Raw genomic sequence first — 26,317 nt, 5'->3', positions numbered from 1 at the left:
TAGTTGCATCCATGGGCCTGTCAAGTTGCTGTGTACTTCCTCGGACTCTCTGTTGCCTCCTGAATACGAGGAGTACCGGGATGTATTCGATAAGGTGCGTGCGGTTGCCCTACCTCCGCACCGCCCATACGATTGTGCCATAGAGTTACAATCTGGTGCCGTTCCTCCTCGTGGCAAAGTCTATCCACTGTCGGTAGCGGAGAATGAGGCCATGGAGGAGTACGTGAGGGAGGCGCTTTCACGCGGACACATTCGCAAATCCTCGTCCCCGGCAGGGGCTGGATTTTTCTTTGTGAAAAAGAAGGGCGGTGAGTTGAGGCCTTGCATCGACTACAGGGGTCTCAATCGCATCACGATCAAGAACGCTTACCCGATACCCTTGATTTCCGAGCTGTTCGATCGCCTCAAAGGGGCCACGGTCTTTACCAAACTCGACCTGAGGGCGGCATATAACCTGGTAAGGATCAAGGCGGGCGATGAGTGGAAGACCGCGTTTAACACCAGGACCGGTCATTATGAATCCTTGGTTATGCCCTTTGGGTTGTGCAATGCGCCCGCAGTCTTCCAGGAATTCATCAACGATGTTTTCCGTGACCTGTTGCAGCAGTGTGTGGTGGTCTATTTGGATGACATCTTGGTATATTCTGCATCCATGGAGGCCCACATTCTGGATGTCAGACGAGTGTTGCAACGCTTACGAGAGAACAAGCTGTTCGGTAAGCTTGAGAAATGCGAATTTCACCGATCCCAGGTAACCTTCTTAGGTTACATCATTTCCGCTGAGGGGTTCTCCATGGATCCTGAGAAGGTTTCGGCTGTCTTACAGTGGCCCCAGCCCAGTGGGCTTCGTGCCCTGCAGCGCTTTTTGGGCTTCGCCAATTATTATCGGAAGTTCATCAGGGACTTTTCCATGCTAGCCAAGCCTCTCACGGATCTGACCAGGGAGGGGCAGTAATCCTCAGGTCTGGCCGCTCGAGGCCATCCGAGCTTTTGAGGCTCTAAAGTCCGCCTTTGTGTCGGCTCCGATTCTGTCGCATCCCAACCCTGGGTTGCCTTTTGTCCTCGAGGTGGACGCGTCTGAGACGGGAGTAGGCGCCCTCCTGTCTCAGCGTAGAACACCAGAGGGTCCTCTGCTTCCTTGTGGGTTTTACTCCCGGAAACTGTCTTCCGCGGAGTGCAACTATCAGATTGGTGACAGGGAGTTATTGGCCATAGTGCAGGCCCTTAAAGAATGGAGGCACTTGCTCGAGGGCTCGGTGGTTCCGGTTCTCATCCTGACGGACCACAAGAATCTGACCTACCTCTCTGAGGCCAAGAGATTGACACCACGTCAGGCCAGATGGGCTCTGTTCTTGTCACGTTTTAATTACGTGGTCTCCTACCTACCCGGCTCCAAGAACATCAGAGCGGATGCCTTATCACGGCAGTACTCCGAGCTGTCCGGGGAGGAGTCGATTCCGACTACGGTCATACCCCCGAATCAGATCCTGGCTGCTATTCGCACCAGCCTGACCTCTCCTCTGGGTGAGCAGATTTTGGCGGCTCAATCTGGTGCTCCCTCTGGGAGACCCAACGGCAGATGTTTTGTGCCTGAGGAGTTGCGCACTCGGTTGTTGCGAACCTACCATAACTCCAAGGCCGCGGGGCACCCTGGAAAGAATCAGCTGTCCTGGGCGGTTTCACGTCTGTTCTGGTGGCCTTCTCTACGTTCCGACATCGCCGCATATGTAGCGGCATGCTCCGTTTGTGCCCAGAGTAAGTCCCCTCGGCACCTTCCGTTGGGTCTTTTGCAACCCATAGCCACCGGGGAGCGTCCATGGTCACACCTGGGGATGGATTTCATTGTGGACCTTCCTGCATCCCGAGGCCATACGGTCATTCTCATGATTGTGGATCGGTTTTCCAAAATGTGCCACTGTGTTCCTCTCAAGAAGTTACCCTCTGCACAAGAGTTGGCCTCGATTTTTGCCAGGGAGGTCTTCCGGTTGCACGGTTTGCCCAAGGAGATTGTGTCGGATCGGGGGAGTCAGTTTGTGTCCAGGTTCTGGCGCGCCTTTTGCTCCCAGTTGGGGATTCATCTCTCTTTCTCCTCGGCCTACCACCCTCAGTCCAATGGGGCCGCAGAACGATCCAATCAGGCCTTGGAGCAATTCCTTCGTTGCTATGTCTCCGATCACCAAGACAATTGGGTTGACCTCCTGCCTTGGGCTGAGTTTGCCAGGAACACGGCGGTGAACTCTTCCTCTGGGACGTCTCCCTTCATGGCCAATTATGGGTTCCAACCTGCCGTGTTACCGGAGGTATTCTCTCCCCAGGATACTCCGGCTGTGGAGGATCACCTTTCCGTCCTACGTACTTCTTGGGTACAGATCCAGAGGTCCCTTGAGGTCTCTGCGCAACGCCAGAGACTCCAGGCTAATCGCAGACGAGCGCCCGCTCCTTCCTACCAGGTCGGAGACCGTGTATGGTTGTCCACCCGCAACCTCAACCTTCGAGTGCCCACTCCCAAGCTGGCGCCTCGCTTTGTTGGTCCCTTCCGAGTGCTTCACAGGGTAAACCCGGTAGCCTATGCCCTTGCGCTTCCTCCTGGCATGCGGATCTCCAACGTGTTTCATGTCTCCCTGTTGAAGCCATTGGTGTGTAATCGTTTCACTTCCTCGGTTCCTCGGCCCCGTCCGGTCCAAGTGGGCAATCGTGAGGAATATGAGGTGAGCAATATCCTGGACTCACGCCTGGTCCGCGGTCGGTTGCAGTTTTTGGTCCATTGGCGTGGTTATGGTCCAGAGGAGCGTTCCTGGGTTCCCTCCACAGATGTCCATGCTCCTGCTTTGCTCCGAGCCTTCCACGCACGCTTCCCTCTGAAACCGTTCCTTACTCCGCGGAGGAGGGGCCCTTGAGGGGGAGGTACTGTCATGGTCTTACCTTCTCACCCACAGAATTAACAGCCAGATTAATTATTATATTTCTGTGTCAGGGGTGCAAAGATGGGTCATTGCACCCACAATAGATCGCTATAGACAGGGGAATAACCTCTGTGACCGTGCCTGATGGGGGTAGGCTGCAGCCCCACAACTCGCCAAAGTGATTTTATGGACAGTCTGGGCTCCTGTGCCTGGCTGGGGGCGCCAACCCTCCCCATACCTTCTCCGACACTGCGCCTCTGTCATGGTCTTACCTTCTCACTGTTCTCCTTCGTTTGACATGTGCTGGCGGCCATCTTGGTTTCTGGGTTTCTTGTAGCCTCCCACCCTGCGGCTCCTCCTTCCCACTGGGAGGAGCTGGATGCCTAGCTCATATATATAGAAGGTCTGTGGCTTCAGTTCCTTGCTCGGTCCTCCTGTGTGCACATGCTTCAAAGACTGCTGCTGCTTCTGGTTCCTGATCCTGGCCTCGTCTGACTACCCCGTTGGTTCCCGATCCTGGCTTCGTCTGACTACCCCGTTGGTTCCTGATCCTGGCTACGTCTGACTACCCTCCTGGTTCCTGACCTCCGTCTACGCAAGACCCTGCTTCAGTTTAGCCATCCGTTTGGACTTTAGCTACGGCTTGATTTTCAATAAAGCCTTCTTATTCCACCTATCTCTGTTGTACGTCTGGTTCATGGTTCCATGACAGCCTCTTGCTGAGATGATCCTGCGAGACCCGTGACCTCAGAGCCAGGACTCGTGGGATCACTCGAGTCGCAGCAGCCAAAATCCTTGTCCTGGATGCAGAAGGTGAGCGCGTGTGGCAGGCGGAACTGGGGATTGAAGTGCAGACATTGCGAGTGAGAGAGGGCCTGGTGCAGCAGAGTCGGGAGCAGGAGCCAAGCAGCCCATGCCAGCCCCATCCCGACAGCCCAGCAGCCAGACTTGATCCGGTTCATTCAGCCCATCCCTCCCGAGTGATCTGCAGCGCAGCTGCACATTGTCCTGTTATGCAGTAAGACATGCCCCCGCTGCACCCTGAGCCCCTGTGCTGTGCACCCCCAGTCCTCTGTGCCAGGGCCGGGCCGACACAGAGGCTGGGGAGACTCCAGCCTCAGGGCGCAGGCCAGCTTCCCAGCCTCTGGGCGGCAGGCAGGCCACTGACCACGTTGCTGCTGCTGCCGGCCACGCTGGAGGACGGAGGGAGTAGTGAGCACTTGGCACTGACTTACGTGCTCCCTCCCTGCTCCGCCTCCTGCCTCGGCCGCTCCACTGCTCTGGTCTCTGCTCAGTCGCTTGCCTGACTGGCTGCGTACAGCGCGCACTTTGACCTGACGCGCTGTATGCAGTCAGGTCACATGTGCGCCCTCTGGAGACGAGGAGTAGCGCGGGCAGCAGCACAGCCCAGGCCCCAGCAGGGATAGAGCGTGAGAGTCTGCCCAGAAGTGAAGTAAGATAGTTTTAAAATAAAGATGATGATTAATAACAAACATACATATCTAAATGGCGAGGGGGGGGGGGCTTGACTTGAGTCATCTACTGAACAGTGATCATCAGAGCATTAGAGCTGCAGGAATAAATAACATATAAATGTCTGGTGGGGTAGATGGGGGGGTCGAGGGCTGATGGGGGGGAGGGGGGGGTAGAAGAAAGTTTGGACACACCTTCTCATTCAAAGAGTTTTCTTTATTTTCATGACTATGAAAATTGTAGATTCACACTCAAGGCATCAAAACTATGAATTAACACATGTGTAATTATATACATAACAAAAAAGTGTGAAACAACTGAAAATATGTCATATTCTAGGTTCTTCAAAGTAGCCACCTTTTGCTTTGATTACTGCTTTGCACACTCTTGGCATTCTCTTGATGAGCTTCAAGAGGTAGTCACCTAAAATGGTTTTCACTTCACAGGTGTGCCCTGTCAGGTTTAATAAGTGGGATTTCTTGCCTTATAAATGGGGTTGGGACCATCAGTTGTGTTGTGGAGAAGTCAGGTGGATACACAGCTGATAGTCCTACTGAATAGACTGTTAGAATTTGTATTATGACAAGAAAAAAGCAGCTAAGTAAAGAAAAACGAGTGGCCATCATTACTTTAAGAAATGAAGGTCAGTCAGTCCGAAAAATTGGGAAAACTTTGAAAGTGTCCCCAAGTGCAGTCACAAAAACCATCAAGCATTACAAAGAAACTGGCTCACATGCAGACCGCCCCAGGAAAGGAAGACCAAGAGTCACCTCTGCTGCGGAGGATAAGTTCATCCGAGTCACCAGCCACAGAAATCGCAGGTTAACAGCAGTTCAGATTAGAGACCAGGTCAATGCCACACAGAGTTCTAGCAGCAGACACATCTCTAGACCAACTGTTAAGAGGAGACTGTTTGAATCAGGCCTTCATGGTAGAATATCTGCTAGGAAACCACTGCTAAGGACAGGCAACAAGCAGAAGAGACTTGTTTGGGCTAAAGAACACAAGGAATGGACATTAGACCAGTGGAAATCTGTGCTTTGGTCTGATGAGTCCAAATTTGAGATCTTTGGTTCCAACCACCGTGTCTTTGTGCGACGCAGAAAAGGTGAACGGATGGACTCTACATGCCTGGTTCCCAGCGTGAAGCATGGAGGAGGAGGTGTGATGGTGTGGGGGTGCTTTGCTGGTGACACTGTTGGGGATTTATTCAAAATTGAAGGCATACTGAACCAGCATGGCTACCACAGCATCTTGCAGCAGCATGCTATTCCATCCGGTTTGCGTTTAGTTGGACCATCATTTATTTTTCAACAGGACAATGACTCCAAACACACCTCCAGGCTGTGTAAGGGCTATTTGACCATGAAGGAGAGAGATGGGGTGTTGCGCCAGATGACCTGGCCTTCACAGTCACCGGACCTGAACCCAATTGAGATGGTTTGGGGTGAGCTGGACCGCAGAGTGAAGGCAAAAGGGCCAACAAGTGCTAAGCATCTCTGGGAACTCCTTCAAGACTGTTGGAAGACCATTTCAGGTGACTACCTCTTGAAGCTCATCAAGAGAATGCCAAGAGTGTGCAAAGCAGTAATCAAAGCAAAAGGTGGCTACTTTGAAGAACCTAGAATATAACATATTTTCAGTTGTTTCACACTTTTTTGTTATGTATATAATTCCGCATGTGTTAATTCATAGTTTTGATGCCTTCAGTGTGAATCTACAATTTTCATAGTCATGAAAATAAAGAAAACACTCTGAATGAGAAGGTGTGTCCAAACTTTTGGTCTGTACTGTTACAACAGTAAGTATTTAGTAAAGACTCCACAAGTTGGGGGGGGGGGGGGGCGCACTTGGGCAGCTCAGCCTCTGTTGGTGGTGGACCTTGTCCTAGCCCTGCTCTGTGCAGTGCACCCCCTACACCCCCAGCCCCCATGCTGTGCACCCCCTGCACCCCCAGCCCCTGTGCGTCCCATGCACCCCCAGTCTCTGTGCGTCCCATGCACCCCCAGTCCCTGTGCATCCCATGCACCCCCAGCCCCTCTGTTTCCCATGCACCCCCAGCCCCTGTGCGTCCCATGCACTCCCAGCCCCTGTGCGTCCCATGCACTCCCAGCCCCTGTGCGTCCCATGCACTCCCAGCCCCTGTGCGTCCCATGCACCCCCAGCCCCTGTGCGTCCCATGCACCCCCAGCCCCTGTGTGTCCCATGCACAAAAACATCACTATAGGTCACCCACAGAATAAATAGCCAAATGAAATCCCTAAGGCTGGGTTCACACCTGAGCGTTTTACAGCGCGTTCCTACGCGCTGTAAAACGCTCAACAAGGAGAAACCAATGCTTCCCTATGGGAATGGTTCTCACCTGAGCGTTTTACAGCGCGTACAATCGCGCTGTAAAACGCCCGACGCCCCAAGAAGTACATGAGCTTCTTTGGGGCGTCTTGTCGCGCGTTCCTGTACATAGACTTTCGGGAACGCGCAACAATGGGCGTTCGCTTGTCTCTGTATGCGCGATCGCAAACGCTGGTACAATCGCGCATACAGAGCGCTCCTTTTAGAACACTCAGGTGTGAACCCAGCGTAACACTCTCCCTCACTTCAGCTGCCTGCTTCCTGTCCCTGCAATACTCAGAGCTGATGGGCAGTGCTACACATGATCCAGCTTGTATAGAGGCTGGGTCACATGATGCACCGGCCAATCACAGCCATGCCATTACTAGGCATGGCTGTGATGGCTTCTAAGTGTCCACAGCTTAAAACCTTGTTAATTGGCTGCCCTGCAGCCTTTCAACAAGCTTTATTAAATGCCAGAACTCCGAACTGGAATCTGAACTTTTGCTGCAAAGTTCGGGTCCGGGTTTACTCAACACTAATTATAAGCCTTTTATTGCAGTCATTTAAGCCTCTAGGTGCCATGGTCAAATGCGACCACGGCACCTGAATAGCGAAAAACATGAGGCAATTGTGAAAGCTAGTCATTCATTCTAATACGCAGAGTCTCTTTGAAGAGACCCAGCATATTAAAACTGCAGTTCCTATGTTGGCCAGATGGTGGCAGGACAACATGGGATATCAGCAAATTTTGCTTGTAATGTCATTCTATGGGAATACAGTAAACTAATATACATCTGAGTACTGTATATTGCAGTCTCCTAGAGGGGGCTATAAAAAAGTTTTAAAAAATATGTACAAATGTAAATCACCCCCCTTTCCTTGGAATAAAATAAATAAATATATAAACAATAATAAAAAATAAAAAAAAACATCATGGGCATTGCTGCAATACCCGTACTATTAAAATATAAAAATATTTATCCCATATAGGAATGGTGTAACAGAAAAAAGTATCAAAATGGTCGATTCACCAAATAAAAGGTGGAATCTAATTGGTTGTTATGGACACCAGTTAGATAAATCTCCTCTATTGACTCTCTGTGCTCTAATGGCTGAAAACTGTTTTATTCAAATGCACAACAAATAAAAAAATATAGACTTCAGTGTTACTGTCCCTTTAAATCCCTTAAAATCTGTTCAAGGAAGGTAGTGGGTAATTGTATTGCTGTAAGGCATAATTTAAGCTTTTGTTTGGAAGTAAGAGTCATCTTGATGTTTATAAGACAGAAGTGATAATTACATCTAATTGATGTTGTTACAATCTGACTGCGCCCTCTAAGAAAAACGCCTACTTACTGCCACATCTCAATGAATGCAGCGCAGCGGGTTCGATATTCCATTCCTATTCACAGAGTCAAGTCTTCATTAGCATAATCAGAATTTTTGTGCATGTTAGAATTCATTATATCAATGCAGTAGAATATCTAATAGCTGAAGAAAAACAATCAATTATGTCCCTACAGGCAACGTATAATACTCTGTAGGGGGCACTATTATGGTACTAATATTCTTATTGGTGTTGAGTGAAGCGAAGCATTCCAAATGAAATCTGGTCTATAGTTTAGGAATACTTTGATTCGCAACAAATCAGAATTTCCTTGTGCTTCGTAACGAATAATGTTTTCTTAAAATGCCAGCTGCGCTTGCTACAAAGTGAAACTAAGTGTAGAGGAGACAAGCCCAGGAACACAAGATCACCCATAATGCTGTGCAGCCAGCCAATCCGCAGTTAGCCATCCCCTGTGATGCCAGAGCCCTATAAAACCCTCATCCCGCACGGTCTCTGCCACTGTCCTGTGAGCTAAGCATAGGGATTTACTTATTCCTACATAGCCAGAAACTAAGCTATTTAATTTAATACCAATGGAAGCCTTTATTATTCCAGTGCCAGCATGCCAACTAATACCATCCAGTCTGCACCCGTTAGGGGGCCAGGTCTTAAAGGGGTTGTCCGGGTTCAGAGCTGAACCCAGACATACCTCCATTTTCAGTTCAAGCTCCGATGCTCTCCTTTGCCCTGTGCTAAAACGTGCAGGGCAAAGCCATTTTTAGTAGTTCCGATGACATACCGGGGCTCTCCATGGGGCTGCCAGGAAGCCCGGTGACGACACTGGCACTGATGAACGGGCTTTAGCGCTGCCCCAGCCAGTAAAACGGCTAGGGCAGCGTTAAAGCCCGCCCATCAGAGCCGGTGATATCACAGAACACACTGCTGGGAGGAAGCTTCCCCCCGGCAGTGTGTTATGATAAACAAAAGAGCCCGTGCCCTGTGCGATCTAGCGCAGGGCAAGGGAGTGCATCGGAGCATGAGATGCTCCGATGCTAGCCTCAGGGAGGGCTGCCTGGGTGAAAATAAGGGCATATCTGGGTTCAGCTCTGAACCCGGACAACCCCTTTAATCATGACCATCCTCATCTTTTGCTGGCTTTACTTAATGTCCTAGAAAAGTCAGCAAGATGCAGAGAGAGGAGGAGCTAGATGTTCCTGACATATTTTAATTGGTTTCATTGGTTTCATTAGATGATGTGGAATAGCAGATGGCAGAAGAAGGGCTCCCACCTGTACGGCAGGAGAGCACTGGGTTGGAGAAGTGGTTATAGCCCCTGTTTAAAGGTGCATTAAAGGTGCCCCGCGGCCTTTAACAATCAAGACCGACTATACAGTGCAGACTTCATTTAAAGGCAGCTGAGGGCTAATTGGCCGCACAATTCTTCACCACAGCACGGCTGCTTCATGAGGCCGTTCCCTAATACAGAGTGACCTGGGTGTACTTGATTTATAACGATTCATGCAGAATTAATTCGGAACGCATCAAATTTCTTGTCAAACTTCGGCGAAGTTGCCAAATCGAATTTTTTTAAACTTTGCTCATCTCTAATTCTTATACATAGAAGGCAGCATTATAGTAGTTATATTCTTGTACATGTAGTGTCCCACTAGGTAAAGGTGGGCACTGCACAGGTTAATGTGTTTCATTGCATTGAATGTCATGTGCATGTTTTCCCCTGTGTTGTCAGGGTGTAATTTAGCCTCACAGACGTTAGAGGGAGCTAGAGAGCCCTAGATACATATAGGAAGGCCCAGACAGGAGAGAGTTAGTTCATTCCAGGGGACTAGAGGAGTCACTTCGTCCACCTGAAGCTCCTGAGGCTAGGATTAGCTCAGTAGAGACACCCCAGTGGCAGGACAGAACCTCCTGGGAGAAACCCACAGTCCTTCAACAGACAAGTAAGGAAATCCCAGGGAAAGATAAGTAACCCTGATGGGCAGATGCATTAGAAAATAAAGCAAGAATCTAATACCTGAGGAAGATATATTTTACCAAGGATTAAAGCCACCATTTAGGCATCCGGGCCTTGGGATAGAAAGCCAGACAGGAGTTCTAGAAAGAACAGTGTACACTATTTCTGAGGAAAGGTACAACCTGCTTCTGAGTGCATTGTGAATTTACCCTCTGCGTATCTTGCATAATTAATACCTGCCATTTTGTGGAAGAAAGCCTACTTGTGAAACTGTGATTTGAAGGACTGTGTTACCACCTACATGTACAAAGTTGGACTGTTCAGTAAAGTAACGTTTGGTTTGCTATACTACCTGTGTACCTCAATTATTCCAACTATCAACCGGTGTGCCACCGTCAAAGGCACTGGCGTCACGAAACCAAAAGGGACCTTGCCCCAGGCACTCAAAATACCCGTAACATCCAGGGCACCTCATCCACCATCAGGCCTGGTCCCTACATACAGAGTGTGCCCCAGAGGAACCGTGTCTACCTCTCCTTCACTGCCACGCGCCTGCCCAGGGTTCTCCAATACAGTGAGCAACCCTCGATTGCCCATAACCGTGACCTCACTTTGCTATACCCTGCAGGTCTGGCGTGTTGCATACATAGGTTGCAGCAGTATAATATGAGTTATATTCATGTACATAGAGACAATATTATAGTAGTTATATTCTTATACATAGTGGCAGTATTATAGCAGTTATATTTTTATACATAAGTGGAAGTATTATAGTAGCTAAAGTCTTGTACATGGAGGCAGTAGTATAGTAGTTATATTCTTATACATAGTGGCAGTATTATAGCAGTTATATTTTTATATATAGGTGGTAGCATTTAGAGATGTCGCGAACATAAAAATTTTCGTTCGCGAACGGCGAACGCGAATTTCCGCAAATGCTCGCAACCGGGCAAACCACCATTGACTTCAATAGGCAGGCAAATTTTAAAACCCACAGAGACTCTTTCTGGCCACAATAGTGATGGAAAAGTTGTTTCAAGGGGACTAACACCTGGACTGTGGCATGCCGGAGGGGGATCCATGGCAAAACTCCCATGGAAATATACGTAGTTGACGCAGAGTCAGGTTTTAATCCATAAAGGGCATAAATCACCTAACATTCCTAAATTGTTTGGAATAACGTGCTTTAAAACATCAGGTATGATGTTGTATCAATCAGGTAGTGTAAAGGTTACGTCCGCTTCACAGTGACAGACCAGACTCTGACAGACCAAACTCCCGTTTAACGCACCGCAAACAACTGCAAACAGTCCATTTGTACAACCGCAAACTCCCCATTTGCACAAGATTGGATACCAAGCTAGCCATGTCCCGTTCCTTGTCCTCACTGACGTCATTGAAGGTCTCTTCCTCCACCCAGCCACGTACAACACCAAGGGTCCCCGAAAGCTGACAACAAGCCCCCTGCGACGCCTGCTGTGGTTGGTCTTCTACCTCCTCAAAGCTACCTTCCTCCACTGACTCCTCTTCTTCAGACTCCTCTCTCTGTGTTGCCGCAGGTCCAGCAATCGACAACGACTAGGCTGCTTCTGGTGGTGATGGTGACCATAACTCTTCCTCTTCATGCTCATCTACGGCCTGATCCAGCACTCTTCGCAGTGCACACGCAAGAAAAAATGCATATGGGATGAGGTCGATGATGTTGCCTTGGGTTTGACTGACCAGGTTTGTCACCTCCGCAAAAGGACGCAGGAGCCTACAGCCATTGTGCATGAGAGTTCAGTAACGCGGCCAAAAAATACCCAGCTCCGCAGAGGCTGTCCTCTTTTTTTAAATAAAAAAAATCTGTTCTTACCAGTTTAATCTCTGTTTTGTCCCCTATCAGGGGCTGGTGTGGTGTATGTAATAGATTTTAGGAACCGGGAGATGGAAAAAGATGCTTGGTCGGTCCTCTTACTTCCAATTTGGGGCACTGCGCGTGCGCATTGCAATTCACTGTGCTTCCCGATATGAGTGGTATGTTAAGTAGTACTATTCCTATCAGTTTAATCCCTGTTACGTCCCGTATCAGGGGCCGGTGTATGGAATAGATTTTAGGAACCGGGAGATGGAAAAAGATGCTTGGTCGGTCCTCTTACTTCCAACTTGGGGCACCGCGCGTGCGCATTGCAATTCACTGTGCTTCCCGATATGAGTGGTATGTTAAGTAGTACTATTCCTATCAGTTTAATCCCTATTACGTCCCCTATCAGGGGACGTGTATCGAATAGATTTTAGACAACCGCAAAGAGTTGTCAATAGTTGACACACTCATGACATAAATTTTATTCCTCTATGCGTCAATCTTGGTGTAGTGATGACTGTGCTCGTGCGCACGTTTGGGAGATTGCAGGCGATGGCGTTTTTTCAAAGCCTATGGTCGTCCTGAGGTAGTTCAGTGACAGTTAAGTGACCCAGAAAACAATGATTCTGCAGTGTGGGCCCATTGTTGGCCTAGTAGGCTTTAATGATCACCTTAGATGATCACAAAGAAAATTAATGTTTTGTCTATGCAAAATTATCCAGCCGATCGCTTTTGGTCTGTACACAATGAAGAAATGACCTTATCATCTGGGGTGTGCCAACATTGCCATTGCCAACACACTCATAGAGGTGATCACTTCATTGTGATACGCAAGCCCCTTTACCACAACAAGGTAACGATCACGAAGGGGAATTGACACATGTATGTGCCTTTTTTTTTTTTTTTTTTTGCAGCCACAGTGCAGCACCAGAGGCCAGAAAAATTAGGCATGTACACATGCCTGAAAAATTAGGTATTGTTGCAGCCGCTGCTGCTGTTTTCCAGGCAGAAAGTGCACTAAAACATTGCGGCTTGAACCCTAGTTGGTGGCGGAGAAGTCACGCAAGTCATCCGGCATGCAGAGATAAAATACAGCAGCGTGTGGACCATTTTTAGCCCAAGGCATCTCATCTCATCAGGCTTTTTTTAGTCAAATGTATCGCCCACTGTCAGTCCCTTCGGGATCCATGCTTCATTCATTTTAATAAAGGTGAGGTAATCTAGACTTTTTTGACCTAGGCGACTTCTCTTCTCAGTGACAATACCTCCTGCTGCACTGAAGGTGCTTTCTGACAGGACACTTGAAGCGGGGCAGGCCAGAAGTTCTGGGATAGCTCAGGCCACAGGTCAAGCCTGCACACCCAGTAGTCAAGGGGTTCATCGCTCCTCAGAGTATCGATATCTGCAGTTAAGGCAAGGTAGTCTGCTACCTGTCGGTCAAGTCATTCTCTGAGGGTGGACCCCGAAGGGCTGTGGCGATGCGTAGGACTTAAAAAGCTCTGCATGTCCTCCATCAACAACCTGTCTGTAAAGAGTCCTGTCCTTGCCGGCGTGGTAGGAGGAGGATTACTTTCACCTCTTCCCCTGTTAGATTCCCGTTGTGCTGTGACATCACCCTTATACGCTGTGTAAAGCATACTTTTTAACTTGTTTTGGAACTGCTGCATCCTTTCTGACTTCCGGTAATTCAGTAACATTTCAGCCACTTTCTGCTTATACCGGGCGTCTAGTAGCGTGGCCACCCAGTACAGGTCGATCTCCTTCAGCCTTTTTATGCGAGGGTCCCTCAACAGGCATGACAGCATGAAAGACCCCATTTGTACAAGGTTGGATGCCGAGCTACTCATGTCCCGTTCCTCGTCCTCACTGATCTCACTGAAGGTCTGTTCTTCCCCCAGCCAGGTACAACACCACGGGTACCAGAAAGGTGACAACGAGCACCCTGGGATGCCTGCTATGGTTGGTCTTCCTCCTCCTGCTCAAAGCCACGTTCCTCCTCTGACTCCTCTTCCTCAGACTCCTCTTCCAGCGTTGCCGCAGGTCCAGCAAGCGATGCTGATAAGGCTGTTTCTGGTGGTGATGGTGACCACAACTCTTCCTCTTCACGCTCATCTATGGCCTGATCCAGCACTCTTCGCAGGACACGCTCCAGGAAGAAAACAAATAGGATGATGTCGCTGATGGTGCCTTCGGTGCAACTGACTAGGTTTGTCACCTCCTCAAAAGGATGCATGAGCCTACAGGCATTGCACATGAGTGTCCAGTAACGTAGCAAAAAAAAATACCCAGCTCCGCAGAGGCTGGCCTAGCACCCCAGTCATACAAATACTCGTTGACGGCTATTTCTTGTTGGAGCAGGCGGTCGAACATTAGGAGTGTTGAATTCCAACGTGTCGGGCTGTCGCAAATCAAGCGCCTCACTGGCATGTTGTTTCGCCACTAATTATCTGAAAAGTGTGCCATGGCCGTGTAGGAACGCCTGAAATGGCCACACACCTTCCTGGCCTGCTTGAGGGCATCCTGTAAGCCTGGGTACTTATGCACAAAGCGTTGTACGATCAGATTCAACACATGTGCCATGCACGGGACATGTGTCAACTTGCCCAAATTCAATGCCGCCAACAAATTGCTTCCGTTGTCACACACCACTTTGCCGATCTCCAGTTGGTGCGGAGTCAGCCACTGATCCACCTGTGCGTTCAGGGCGGACAGGAGTGCTGGTCCGGTGTGACTCTCTGCTTTCAGGCAAGTCAACCCCAAGACGGCGTGACACTGTCATATCCGGAATGTGGAATAGCCCCTGGGGTGCTGGGGGGGTGCAGTTGATGTGGAGCAAGACACAACAGCAGAAGCGGACTCAGCCGAGGAGGTTAGCGAGGAGGATGGAGTAGGAGGAGTAGAGGAGGTGGCAGTAGGCCTGCCTGCAAGTCATGGCGGTGTCACCAACTCCTCTGCAGAGCCACGCATTCCATGCTTGGCAGCCGTCAGCAGGTTTACCCAATGCGCATTGTACGTGATATACCTGCCCTGACCATGCTTTGTAGACCAGGTATCAGTGATCAGATGGACCCTTGCACCAACACTGTGTGCCAGACATGCCATGACTTCCTTTTCCACAATAGAGCACAGGTTGGGGATCGCCTTTTGTGAAAAAAAAAAATCGGCCGGGTACCTTCCACTGCGGTGTCCCAATAGCTAAAAAATTTTTTAAGGCCTCAGACTCCACCAGCTTGTATGGTAAAAGCTGGTGGGCTAAAAGTTCCAACAAGCCAGCTGTCAGACGCCGGGCAAGGGGGTGACTCTGTGACATTGGCTTCTTACGCTCAAACATTTCCTTGACAGACACCTGACTGTGGGCAGATGAGCAGGAACTGCTCAAGGTGAGAGGCAGAGTGGCGGGCGGTTGAGAGGGGGCAAAGAGGGCAGCAGTGGTTGACGTGGCTGAAGATGCTGGACCAGGAGGAGGATGGTGGCTTTGAGTTTGTGTGCTGCTTGTACTCATCATGTGTTGATCCCATAGGCATTTGTGATGTGAGATCATGTGCCTTCGCAAAGCAGTTGTACCTAGGTGAGTGTTGGACTTCCCACGACTCAGTTTCTTTTGGCACAGGTTGCAAATGGCATCACTGTTATCAGAGGCAAACACACAAAAAAAATGCCACACTGCTGAGATTTGCAATGACAGCATTCTGGTGGTGGCAACAGCATGCATGCTGTCTGGCTGACCCCGTGTGCCGATACATGCTGTCTGACTGTGCCACTAGCTCCTTGCGACGACCTCCCCCTGCTTCCAACTCGTCTCCTCCTCCTCTCTGTCTCCCCATCTGAACTTTCCCCCTGTTCTTATTCTCTTCGAGGGGGCACCCACGTGACATCCACGGAAACATCGTCATCATCAACCGATTCACTTGTATCTGACAACTCAGCAAAGGAAGCAGCAGCGGGTACAACATCATCATCATCACATCATACGTCCATGTGTGTAATGCTGCCTGACTGAGACATATCCCTGTTATCTACATCCTCTGGCAATAATGGTTGCGCATCACTCATTTCTTCCAACTGATGTATAAATAACTCCTCTGACAGATCAAGTGAAGCGGCTGTGGTGCTAGTGTTGGTGGTGGTGGCAGGCGGGCGAGTGGTAACTTGAGAGGTGCCCGAAGCTGAGCTGGAGGAGGATGGTGCGTCAAGGTTCCGAGCGGAAGCTGTAGAAGATTGGGTGTCCTGTGTTAGCCAGTCAACTATGTCCTCAGAACTTTTCGAGTTCAGGGTATGTGGCCTCTGAACAATGGGCATTATTCTAGGGCCAAAGGGAATCACAGCACCACGACCACGATGGCCCCTGCGGGGTGGCCTGCCTCTGCCTGTCATTTTTTTTTTCGATTAGTGGTACTGTGCGTGCAAGCTACTGTGACACCAGATATGAGTGGTGGCACTGGGCACTGGCAGTAGTGGGCACAGTACACGCTGTAGGCCTGACACACACGCTTGCAGGCAACTGCAATTATATTACAGTGAAAATTATTATTATTTTTTTTTCAATGCAAGCTACTGTGACACCAGATATGAGTGGTGGCACTGGGCACTGGCAGTAGTGGGCACAGTACATGCTGTAGGCCTGACACACACGCTTGCAAGGCAACTGCAATTATATTACAGTGAAAAAATTGTTTGTTTTTTTTAAATGCAAGCTACTGTGACACCAGATATGAGTGGCAGTAGTGGGCACAGTATACACTGTGGGCCGGACACACACGCTGGCAGGCAACTGCAATTAGATAACAGAGAAAGAAAAAAAAAGCAGACTGATGTACTAGCCCTAAAAATGGCTTTTGGGGTGCTGTCAGGACGCTGTCCTGACAGCAGATCAGATGGGTCTTTGAGGACTGGAGTGGACACTGAATACACTGCCCTAGCTATCGATTTCCCTATTAAATCAGCAGCAGCTACACTGTCCCTCCTCTCACTAACACTGCAGTTTCCGAATGAATCTAAGATGGATGCTGTCCTTGCTTTTTGCTAGGTGGTGGGAGGGTCTGGGAGGGAGAGTATGCTGCTGATTGGCTGGAATGTGTCTGTTGACTGTGAGGTACAGGGTCAAAGTTTGCTCAATGATGACGTATAGGGGGTGGACCGAACATTGCATATGGCGAATGTTCGCTGGTGAATAGTTCAGGACATCTCTAGTAGCATTATGGTAGCTTGTACATTAGGGGCAGCAGTATAGTCATGATATTCTTGTCCATAGGGGCATTATTATAGCAGTAATGCTTTTATATTTAGAAGACAGTATTGTAGCAGTTATATTCTTGTATATAGGGGGCAGTTTTATACTATTTAGTCTATTGCACAGAGTGCAGTATTATAATAGTGTGTATAGTATGCTGTGCCTTTTCTTAAGTTAACTCCTTAAGGACACAGCTTTTTTTGCAGCACCACATTCTGAAAGTCTACATTTAAAAAAGTCTTACTACTTTTTGCTTAAATTAATCAAAAGATACAGTAATTAGTTTTGTGTTGTAATTTTCTGAAAGCCATAGCTTTTGAAATTATTTCTTCAATGGAGCTGTTTAAGGAATTGCCGGCCTTTACATAACTTCGGCATATCCACTGCCGATTCTAAATGTAAGACGGCTTCCTAGACCATTTTCTACGCCTAAGGCCTCCTGCATACGAATGTGTGCATCCAGTGGTCGTGCTGCGGGCCGCAATGCACGAACACCGTCCGTGGGGCAGCCGCAGCGGATCACGGACCCATTCACTTTAATGGGCCCGCGATCCGGCCGTTCCGCAAAAAGATAGGACATGTGCTATCTTTTTGCTGAACGGAAGTACGGGACGAAACCCCATGGAAGCACTCCGTGTGCTCCCATAGGGTTCCGTTCCGTGCTTCCGTCTCGCACCATTCCGCATCTCCGGATTCGCGAACCCATTAAAGTGAATGGGTCCGTATCCGTGATGCGGAATGCCCATGGAACGGCACCAGTGTATTGCGGATCCGCAAATGCGGTCCGCAATATGGCAACAGGGCGCACACGTTCGTGTGCAGGAGACCTAAACCAGACATAGAAAATGTCCCCTTCAACACCATGCCCCTCTTTTTTAGACCTGGCATGAGTGGGAAAGATTTTGCAGATTCTGCCACAACATGGCGTGCGACGGACTATGCACCAGATATACCCCACATATGACATTTATCTGTTTGTAAATGACTCCCTTATTTTTGGGAGGGTGAGTTCAAGTTTCACTGGAGCCAGTACTGCTCCTGCCACCCCACCCCGACCTAGAAGTCATGGCAGTGGAACGTAAGCGCAGAGGGCTCCCCAGTCAGACCTGTGCGAGGATGGACGATGGCGCATATAGGCAGCGTCCAACTGACTACATAGGATGTCTCTGTAGTAGTTCAGTTTTTCCTCCCTCTCAGTGGGTGTAAAAAAGGCCCCCATTCTGTATCGGTAGCAAGGGTCCAACAAGGTGGAGAGCCAGAAGTCATCCCTCTGCCAAATGGTGACAATTCAGCTGTCACTACGCAAGCAAGTGAGCATGCATTGGACCATTTGTGCAAGTGACTGGGAGGGACTCCCTGCCTCCATCTCCACTGCATACTGCCACGGTGTGTCTGGGTCCTCTGTCTCGTCTTCCTTGGTTTTTCATATATTTTTTTCACAATAAGGTTTTACCAATTGCTTTCCCTATTGCCTTCTCATGTCTGTCCCTGCACTCAGAACGCTGAAAAATGGCAGAATCTAAAATGGCTGCAGTATTCCTTGCCCCATTACCTTAGTCCCCACGTGTTGCTGCCATTTTAGTAGAAATTGCAGTTTCATTACCATGAAGCGCGAAGAAATTCGCATTCGTTGCAAATCAAATTTTTCCTGAAATTCGTATCGAATTCCACTTTGTCTGATTTGATTCGCTCATCTCTACTGTATACAAAATCCAATATTTAGTTAATCTTCTTAAAACAACAAAACCGTGCCAAGTGAGCAAAGGCTACGCATTTTGGGTGGTCAGATGCACATCCTTCATCATGGCTAAAAATTAATGTTAAAACATAATATAAAAGCATATATAAGCATTATAAAAGCTTTTTCTTACTTGGTGTGTGGTCTTATAATAATATAATAAACATTGGATTTTATATACGGCATTGTGCTGTACTTCCTTTATAGAAATGAACAAAAAGCAGCAATTCTGGCATTTCTTTTAATTATTTTTTACAGCTATCATTGTGAAGAATTGTGCCAATTTAGTAGCTTTTTTCCATGATAATTTTTTATTTTGACAATATTAAAACAGTTTTCTCAGACTTTAATATTGATGGCCTACTGAACACATCCGCCGATCACCTGTTTTAGGATGGCTCCGGCATCAGAACTACACAGCTCGTCTATTGTGTGGTGGATGGAGTTCTTTCCTGTAACAATTAGTGTTGATCCAGCACCAAAGTGCTCGGGTGCTCAAGTAGAACACCTCGGGATGCTCAGGTGCTTTACTGAGCACCCGAGCACAATGGAAGTCAATGGGGGAACCAGAGCATTAAACCAGGCACCCCCTGGGTGAGGGGAGGGTGTCTGGTTTATATTTAAAAGTCAGAAATTGATGGAAACACCACTGAAATGGTTCGGGAACAGAATGGGGAGGATGTCTGGACTCCCAGGTCGCTGTTGACCATCTAAAACATTAGGGGTGAGGGCCTGTTGCTGAGCTGACCATCTAATAAATTTTATGGGCAAGGGCCTGCTGCCGAGCTGACCATCTAAAACATTATGGGCGAGGGTCTGCTACCGAGATGGCCATCTAAAAAATTTTGCAGGCGAGGGCCTGCTGCCGAGCTGACCATCTAAAAAATGTTGTGGGCGAGGGCCTGCTGCTGAGCTGACCATCTAAAACATTAGAGGTGAGGGATTGCTGCCGAGCTGACCATCTAAAAAAATATTTGGGCGACGGCCTCCTGCCGAGCTGACCATCTAAAAAATTTGGTGGGCAAGGGCCTGCTGCTGAGCTGACCATCTAAAACATTATGGGCGAGGGCCTGCTGCCGAGCTGACCATCAAAAAAAAATCGGGGGCGAGGGTCTGCTGCCGAGCTGACCATCTAAAACATTATGGGTGAGGGCCTGCTCCCCAGATGACCATTTAAAAAATGTTGTGGGAAAGGACCTGCTGCCGAGCTGACCATCTAAAACATTTTGTGGTCGAGGGCATGCTGCCGAGCTGATCATCAAAAAATTTAGGGGTGAGGGTCTGCTGCTGAGCTGACTCTCTAAAACATTAGGGTTAAGGGCCTGCTGGTGACCCTCAAAAACATTATGGGTGAGGGCCAGATTGTGACCCTCTAAAACATTAGGGAGTGCAGCCTAATAAGCATGTTGATATGATGGAGGAGGGGGAGGACAAGAAAAGGGAGATTGAACCATATACCCTTTTTAGTGGTGGAAGGGGTGCATGGAATACAGCGTATTCAATAAAAGCCACATTTAGAGTGCCTTTATGTTCAGCACTTTCCTCTGGTGGAGTAAAGAAGTCAGGGGCAATCCAGGCCTTGTTCATTTTTATGAGTCAACCAGTCAGCATTTTCAGTTGACAGGCGGATGCGCTTATCAGTTATTATGCCCCCAGTAGCACAAAAGACCCGCTCTGACAAAACGCTGGTGGCAGGGCAGGCCACCACCTCCAAGGCGTAGAGCGCCAGTTCGTGTCACGTGTCCAGCTTGGACACCCATTAATTGTAAGGCACACAGGGATCACTGAGGATGCTGACACGGTCTGCTATGTACTCCTTCACCATCTTCCAAAATGTTTCCCTCCTTGTGATACTAGGCCACTCATCAGGGTGGATGTGCATGTCATAAAACTGTCCCAGGCCTTGGAGAGTGTTGCCCTGCCTCTGTTGGAACTGCTGTGTGTTCCCCTCATCTCCCCGTCCTTGGTTGGCCAAGGAACTACGTACTATGCAGCCAGTGTTGTCCGCTGGAAATTTTTGGAGCAATTTTTCCACAAGGACCTTCTGGTATTGCACCATTTTTCTCATCCTCTCCACCACAGGAATGAGAGATGAGAAGTTCTCTTTGTAGCGGGGATCAAGAAGGGTGAACAAAAAGTTATCGGTGTTGGCCAAAATGTGTACAACGTGAGGGTCACAGGAAAGGCAGCCTAACATAAAGTCAGCCATGTGTGCCAGAGTCCCAACAGACAAGACTTCGCTGTCATCATCAGGAGGATGACACTCAATCGCCTTATCCTCTACCTCCTCTTCTAGCCATCCACGCTGAACAGATGGAATAAAACCTCCATGGGTACTACCCTCTGTAGCGGAGGCAATCGTCTCCTACTCCTCCTCGTCATTATCCAATTCACGTTGAGAAGACGAACTGAGGGTGGTCTGGCTTTCACCCTGTGTACTTCCCCCATTTCCACCTCTTCCACATGCAAAGCGTCTGCCTTAATTGTGAGCAGCGAGCGTTTCAGTAGACACAAAAGTAGGATGGTTATGCTGATAATAGCGTTATCGCTGCTCACCATCTGTGTTGATTCCTCAAATTTGCGTAAAACCTCTCAGAGGTCAGACATTCCTGCCCACTTATCGCTTGTGAAGAGCGGAAGCTGACTGGAAAAACGACCATGTTGCAGCTGGTATTCCACTACTGCCCTCTGCTGCTCACAAAGCCTGACCAACGTGTGGAACGTGGAGTTCCAGAACGTGCTCACGTCGCACAACATTCGGTGAGCTGGCAATTTCAAGCACTGCTGCAGCATTCCCAGACTGGCGGAAGCTGTCGATGAATTGTAGAAATGGGTATACACACAGCGCACCTTCACTAGTAGCACAAGCAAATTGGGGTGGCGGAGTGGCGAGAGCCACAGCTCAGTCTGGTCCCTTATCCCCTGCCACAGCTCTGTGGCAGTGTGGTGTTTGTCACCTAAGCAGATCAGTTTAAGCACGGTCTGTTGCCTGCTTCCAGCTACTGACTGATGTCTGACTGGTGCTGCAAGATGATAATTCAGAGGTGAAAGTGGAGGAGGAGGAGGCGGAGGAAGAGAAGGGAGGGTTGCAGCCACTAACGTAGGTGGTGGAGGAAACCCTAATGGAAGTAGTGCCTGCAATCCTTGGCGTTGGAAACACCTCTACCATCCCAGGTGACGACTCGCTCCCGGCCTCCACAACGTTCACCCAGTGTGCCGTCAGGGAACTGTAGCTTCCCTGGCCAAAAGCAATTGTCCATGTGTCAGTCGTTAAGTGGACCTTCCAAATAACTGCATTGGTCAGGGCACAGGTGATGTTACCGGACACATGTTGGTTTAAGGCTGGAACTGCACCCTGAAAAATATTTGCGGCTGGGGACAGAGTACCGCAGGACAGCCGCCACCATCAGGCCGTGGAAAGCCTCAGTGTCCATAAACCTAAACTGCAACATTTCCAGGTCCAGCAATTTGGTCTGTGGGTGGGTGGCTGGGTATTTGCGGTTTCGTTCAAAGGCCTGGGGTATAGAAATTTGTACGCTGCGCTGGGACACAGAAGTGGATGTGCTAGCTGATGGTGCTTACGAAGGTCCAGGTGCATGGCAGAAGGCATTCGGGCCTGCGTCTTAGGGGATTCGCCAGCACGTACCACAGGGGAAGAGGAGGCATTGGTGTGACACTAGTTGTGGACTCAGGCGTTCGGCCCACCTATTAGGGTGCTTTGATGCCATGTGGCGGATCAAGCTGGTGGTGGTGAGGTTGCTAGTGTTCGTGCCCCTGCTCATTTTGGTATGGCACGGGTTGCAAATGACAATTCCTTTATCGTCCGCACTTTCCTCAAAAAAGCGCCAGAGTGCGGAACACCTACCCCTTAGCAAGGGAGATTGCCGCAATGGGGTGCTCCGGTGAACAGTTACGGGCCTGTTTGGTGTGGCCCGCCTTCTCCCTTTTGCCACCCCACTGCCTCTTGCAGCCTGTTGTGGTGCTGAGGATCCCTAGCCCTCTGCACTGCTGTCCTCGCTTGGCTTGCCACCTTTCCAGGTTGGGTCAGTGACTTCATCGTCCAGCACCCCCTCTTCCACTTCCTTACTCGGTCATCCTCCTGACGTGTTGACCTAACAAAAACCTCAGTTATTGATAGCTGTGTCTCATCCTCATCATAAACCTCTTGAGACACTAATTGCGGTTGCATTATTGGCAACTGTGTCTCATCATCATCATCATTCACCTTGTGAAACACTAATTGCCATTCCCCACCGGCCTCTGCATGCACAATCAGCATCACGCCCACTTCCCCGTCCCTAACTGCTAGCCTTGCGCATATTAAATGGTATATATGCTTGCAAGTATGTCACACGTCACCAACGGCTAATAAAAAATTACACTGAATGAATGTCACTAATATTTAGTATGCGCACACGTTAAACAGGAGGTATAGCGCAAGTAATGTCGCTGTCACCACCGCCTAATAAAAAAACTACACTGAATGAATGTCACTGATATTTAGGATGCACACGCGTTAAACAGGAGGTATAGCGCAATTAATGTCGCTGTCACCAGCAGCTAATAAAAAATGACACTGAATGATTGTCACTGATATTTAGGATGTGCACACGTTCAACAAGAGGTATAGTGCAAGAAATGTTGCTGTCACCACCGCCTAATAAAAAATAACACTGAATTAATGTCACTGATATTTCAGATGGGCAAACGTTATACAATAGATGTAGCGCAGGTAATGTCGCTGCCACCAGCAGCAAAATAATTAGACTGAATGTCACTGATATTTTGGATACGCAAACGTTATACAGAAGATGTAGCGCATGTAATGTAACTGTCCGCAGCAGACACCGTCTACGGAAAAAGTACACTGGATGTCACAGATATTTTTAGGCTGCGTACATGTTAGACAGGAGATGTGGCGCAGATAATGTCGCTGTCTGCAGTGGCCAAACAATTGCAAGCTATTTAGCGCTAAATATATATATTTCTGCCAGATACAACTATAGTCCTTAAAAGGACTTTTGGGTCTATGACAAGTATAAAAACTAAAATATTGCTATTTCAATCCCTACACTATCTCTCCCTTCTGCTCTACAGCTCTCCCTGACTAATACTGAGCCGAACACGTGTCATCAGGTGTTATACAGTACCCGATGACTCGTTCTGGCCAGCTAGTCACTGTAATGCCAGCAGCCAACATGGCTACGGCATTACAGTGAATGGCAGCACTTACCTGCACATTTATTGGCTGCGTAGCATCCAACAAACATGCGGGGAGGAGACTCGAGCCTCAGCCTTACACCGCAATGTGCCAAGCATTGTGATGCTCGAGCCGAACTAGTGTTCGGCCGAGCATGCTTGCCTAACACTAGCAACAATGCTCGCTTTGAAGTGAATGGGAATAGTGCTGCAGTTACCAAATAATGACTTCCAGCATCAAAGTATAAAAACTGCTGAATGCCGGGTGTTGGATGCCTCCCAATCAGATATTGATAGCCCATCCTGAGGATGGACCATCAGTAATAAAAACCTGAAAGACCCCTTCATGGAACTTTTTTTTTTAACTTTTTTATTTTTATTTTTCAAAAACATTTCCCTATTACTCTTTTGTAAAAAGGAGTCTGTCAACTGTAGTATCGTTTTCAAACTAACTCTGAAAGTCTGGTAGGACAAGCTCCCTATTTATGATTCATTTTAGCAATATTCTTGGGACGTCTGGTGTGAATCCCTTTCTTGAGGTCATGCCACAGCATCTCAATCGGGTTGAGGTCTAGACTCTGACTGGGCCACTCCAGAAGGCGTATTTTCTTCTGTTTAAGCCATTCTGTTGTTGATTTACTTCTATGCTTTGGGTCGTTGTCCTGTTGCAACACCCATCTTCTGTTGAGCTTCAGTTGGTGGACAGATGGCCATAAGTTCTCCTGCAAAATGTCTTGATAAACTTGGGAATTCATTTTTCCTTCGATGATAGCAATCCATCCAGGCCCTGACACAGCAAAGCAGCCCCAAACCATGATGCCCCCACCACCATACTTCACAGTTGGGATGAGGTTTTGATGTTGGTGTGCTGTGCCTCTTTTTCTCCATACATAGTGTTGTGTGTTTCTTCCAAACAACTCAACTTTGGTTTCATCTGTCCACAGAATATTTTGCCAGTACTGCTGTGGAACATCCAGGTGCTCTTGTGCAAACTGTAAACGTGCAGAAATTGTTTTTTTTGGACAGCAGTGGCTTCCTCTGTGGTATCCTTCCATGAAATCCATTCTTTTTTAGTGTTTTACGTATTGTAGATTCTCTAACAGGGATGTTAGCATATGCCAGTGACTTTTTTAAGTTTTTAGCTGACACTCTAGGATTCTTCTTCACCTCATTGAGCAGTCTGTTCTGTGCTCTTACAGTCATCTTTACAGGATGGCCACTCCTAGGGAGACTAGCAGCAGTGCTGAACTTTCTCCATTTATAGACAATTTGTCTTACCGTGGACTGATGAACAGCAAGGCTTTTGGAGATACTTTTATAATCCTTTCCAGCTTTATGCAAGTCAACATCTCTTCATCGTAGGTCTTCTCAGAGCTCTTTTGTGCAAGGCATTATTCACATCAGGCAATGCTTCTTGTGAAAAGCAAACCCAGAACTGGTGTGTGCTTTTTATAGGGCAGGGCAGCTGTAACCAACACCTCCAATCTCACCATATTGATTGGACTCCAGTTGGCTGACACCTCACTCCAATTAGCTCTTGGAAATGTCATTAGTCTAGGGGTTCACATACTTTTTCTACCTGCACTGTGAATGTTTACATGGTGTGTTCAATAAAAACATGGTAACATTTTATTCTTTGTGTGTTATCAGTTTAAGCAGACTGTGATTGTCTATTGTGACTTAGATGAAGATCAGATCACATTTTATGACCAATTTGTGCAGAAATCCATATCATTCCAAAGGGTTCACATACTTTTTATTGCAACTGTATATATATATCCGATATTTTCAAACGGTGGGCGGTTGCTGTGCTGTTGGTAATTCAAGGTCTGATGTGTCTCCAGTTTCACCTCACAGGTATCCTGCTCCTCGCAGCTCATTTCAGAAGTCTTATAGATGGGGATAATGTCTTGCAGTGTCAGGCACGTTCAGTCTGAGGTTTCATTCATGAAGTATTCATTAGCCCGGTGGGGTTCGCTGGTGATGACTTTGCTTGCTTGCAGCATGGTAAAACTATCTGTTGTTTTCTTTCAGGAGACGGCAATTCTTCCTCCCAACCAACAGTACAACTTCAATGTCTACAAATTCCGGTATCGGTGGCAAAAACGCATTTTACAGGTAACCTATTAAACTTTTACTGCTGCAGCTTAAACTTGCAATAGAGGACAGCACTCTCCACAGTTGGGATGGGATTAAATATTAAAATCCAGTAAATTATAGAAAAGCCAAACCTCCCAATTCCCGTCTGAGAAGAGTTTTCTTTTCCTCTTTCCTGGAGGTGTTGCCAGAATGGTT

At 48.2% G+C, this 26,317-nt stretch overlaps 1 protein-coding gene across 1 annotated transcript in view; it reads left to right on the top strand.

Moving 5' to 3' along the window:
* LOC122941457 (formin-like protein 21b) overlaps nt 1-26,317 on the top strand; it is a 281,089-nt gene that overhangs the window by 69,493 nt on the left and 185,279 nt on the right. Inside the window, exon 3 of the mRNA XM_044298723.1 lies at nt 26,057-26,140. Coding sequence (XP_044154658.1) covers nt 26,057-26,140 — 84 coding nt within the window. The remainder of the gene's footprint in view (nt 1-26,056; nt 26,141-26,317) is intronic.

Source organism: Bufo gargarizans, chromosome 6, assembly GCF_014858855.1.
Source record: "Bufo gargarizans isolate SCDJY-AF-19 chromosome 6, ASM1485885v1, whole genome shotgun sequence".
NCBI classification, from domain to species: domain Eukaryota; kingdom Metazoa; phylum Chordata; class Amphibia; order Anura; family Bufonidae; genus Bufo; species Bufo gargarizans.
This window is presented reverse-complemented; position numbering and strand designations above follow the sequence as displayed.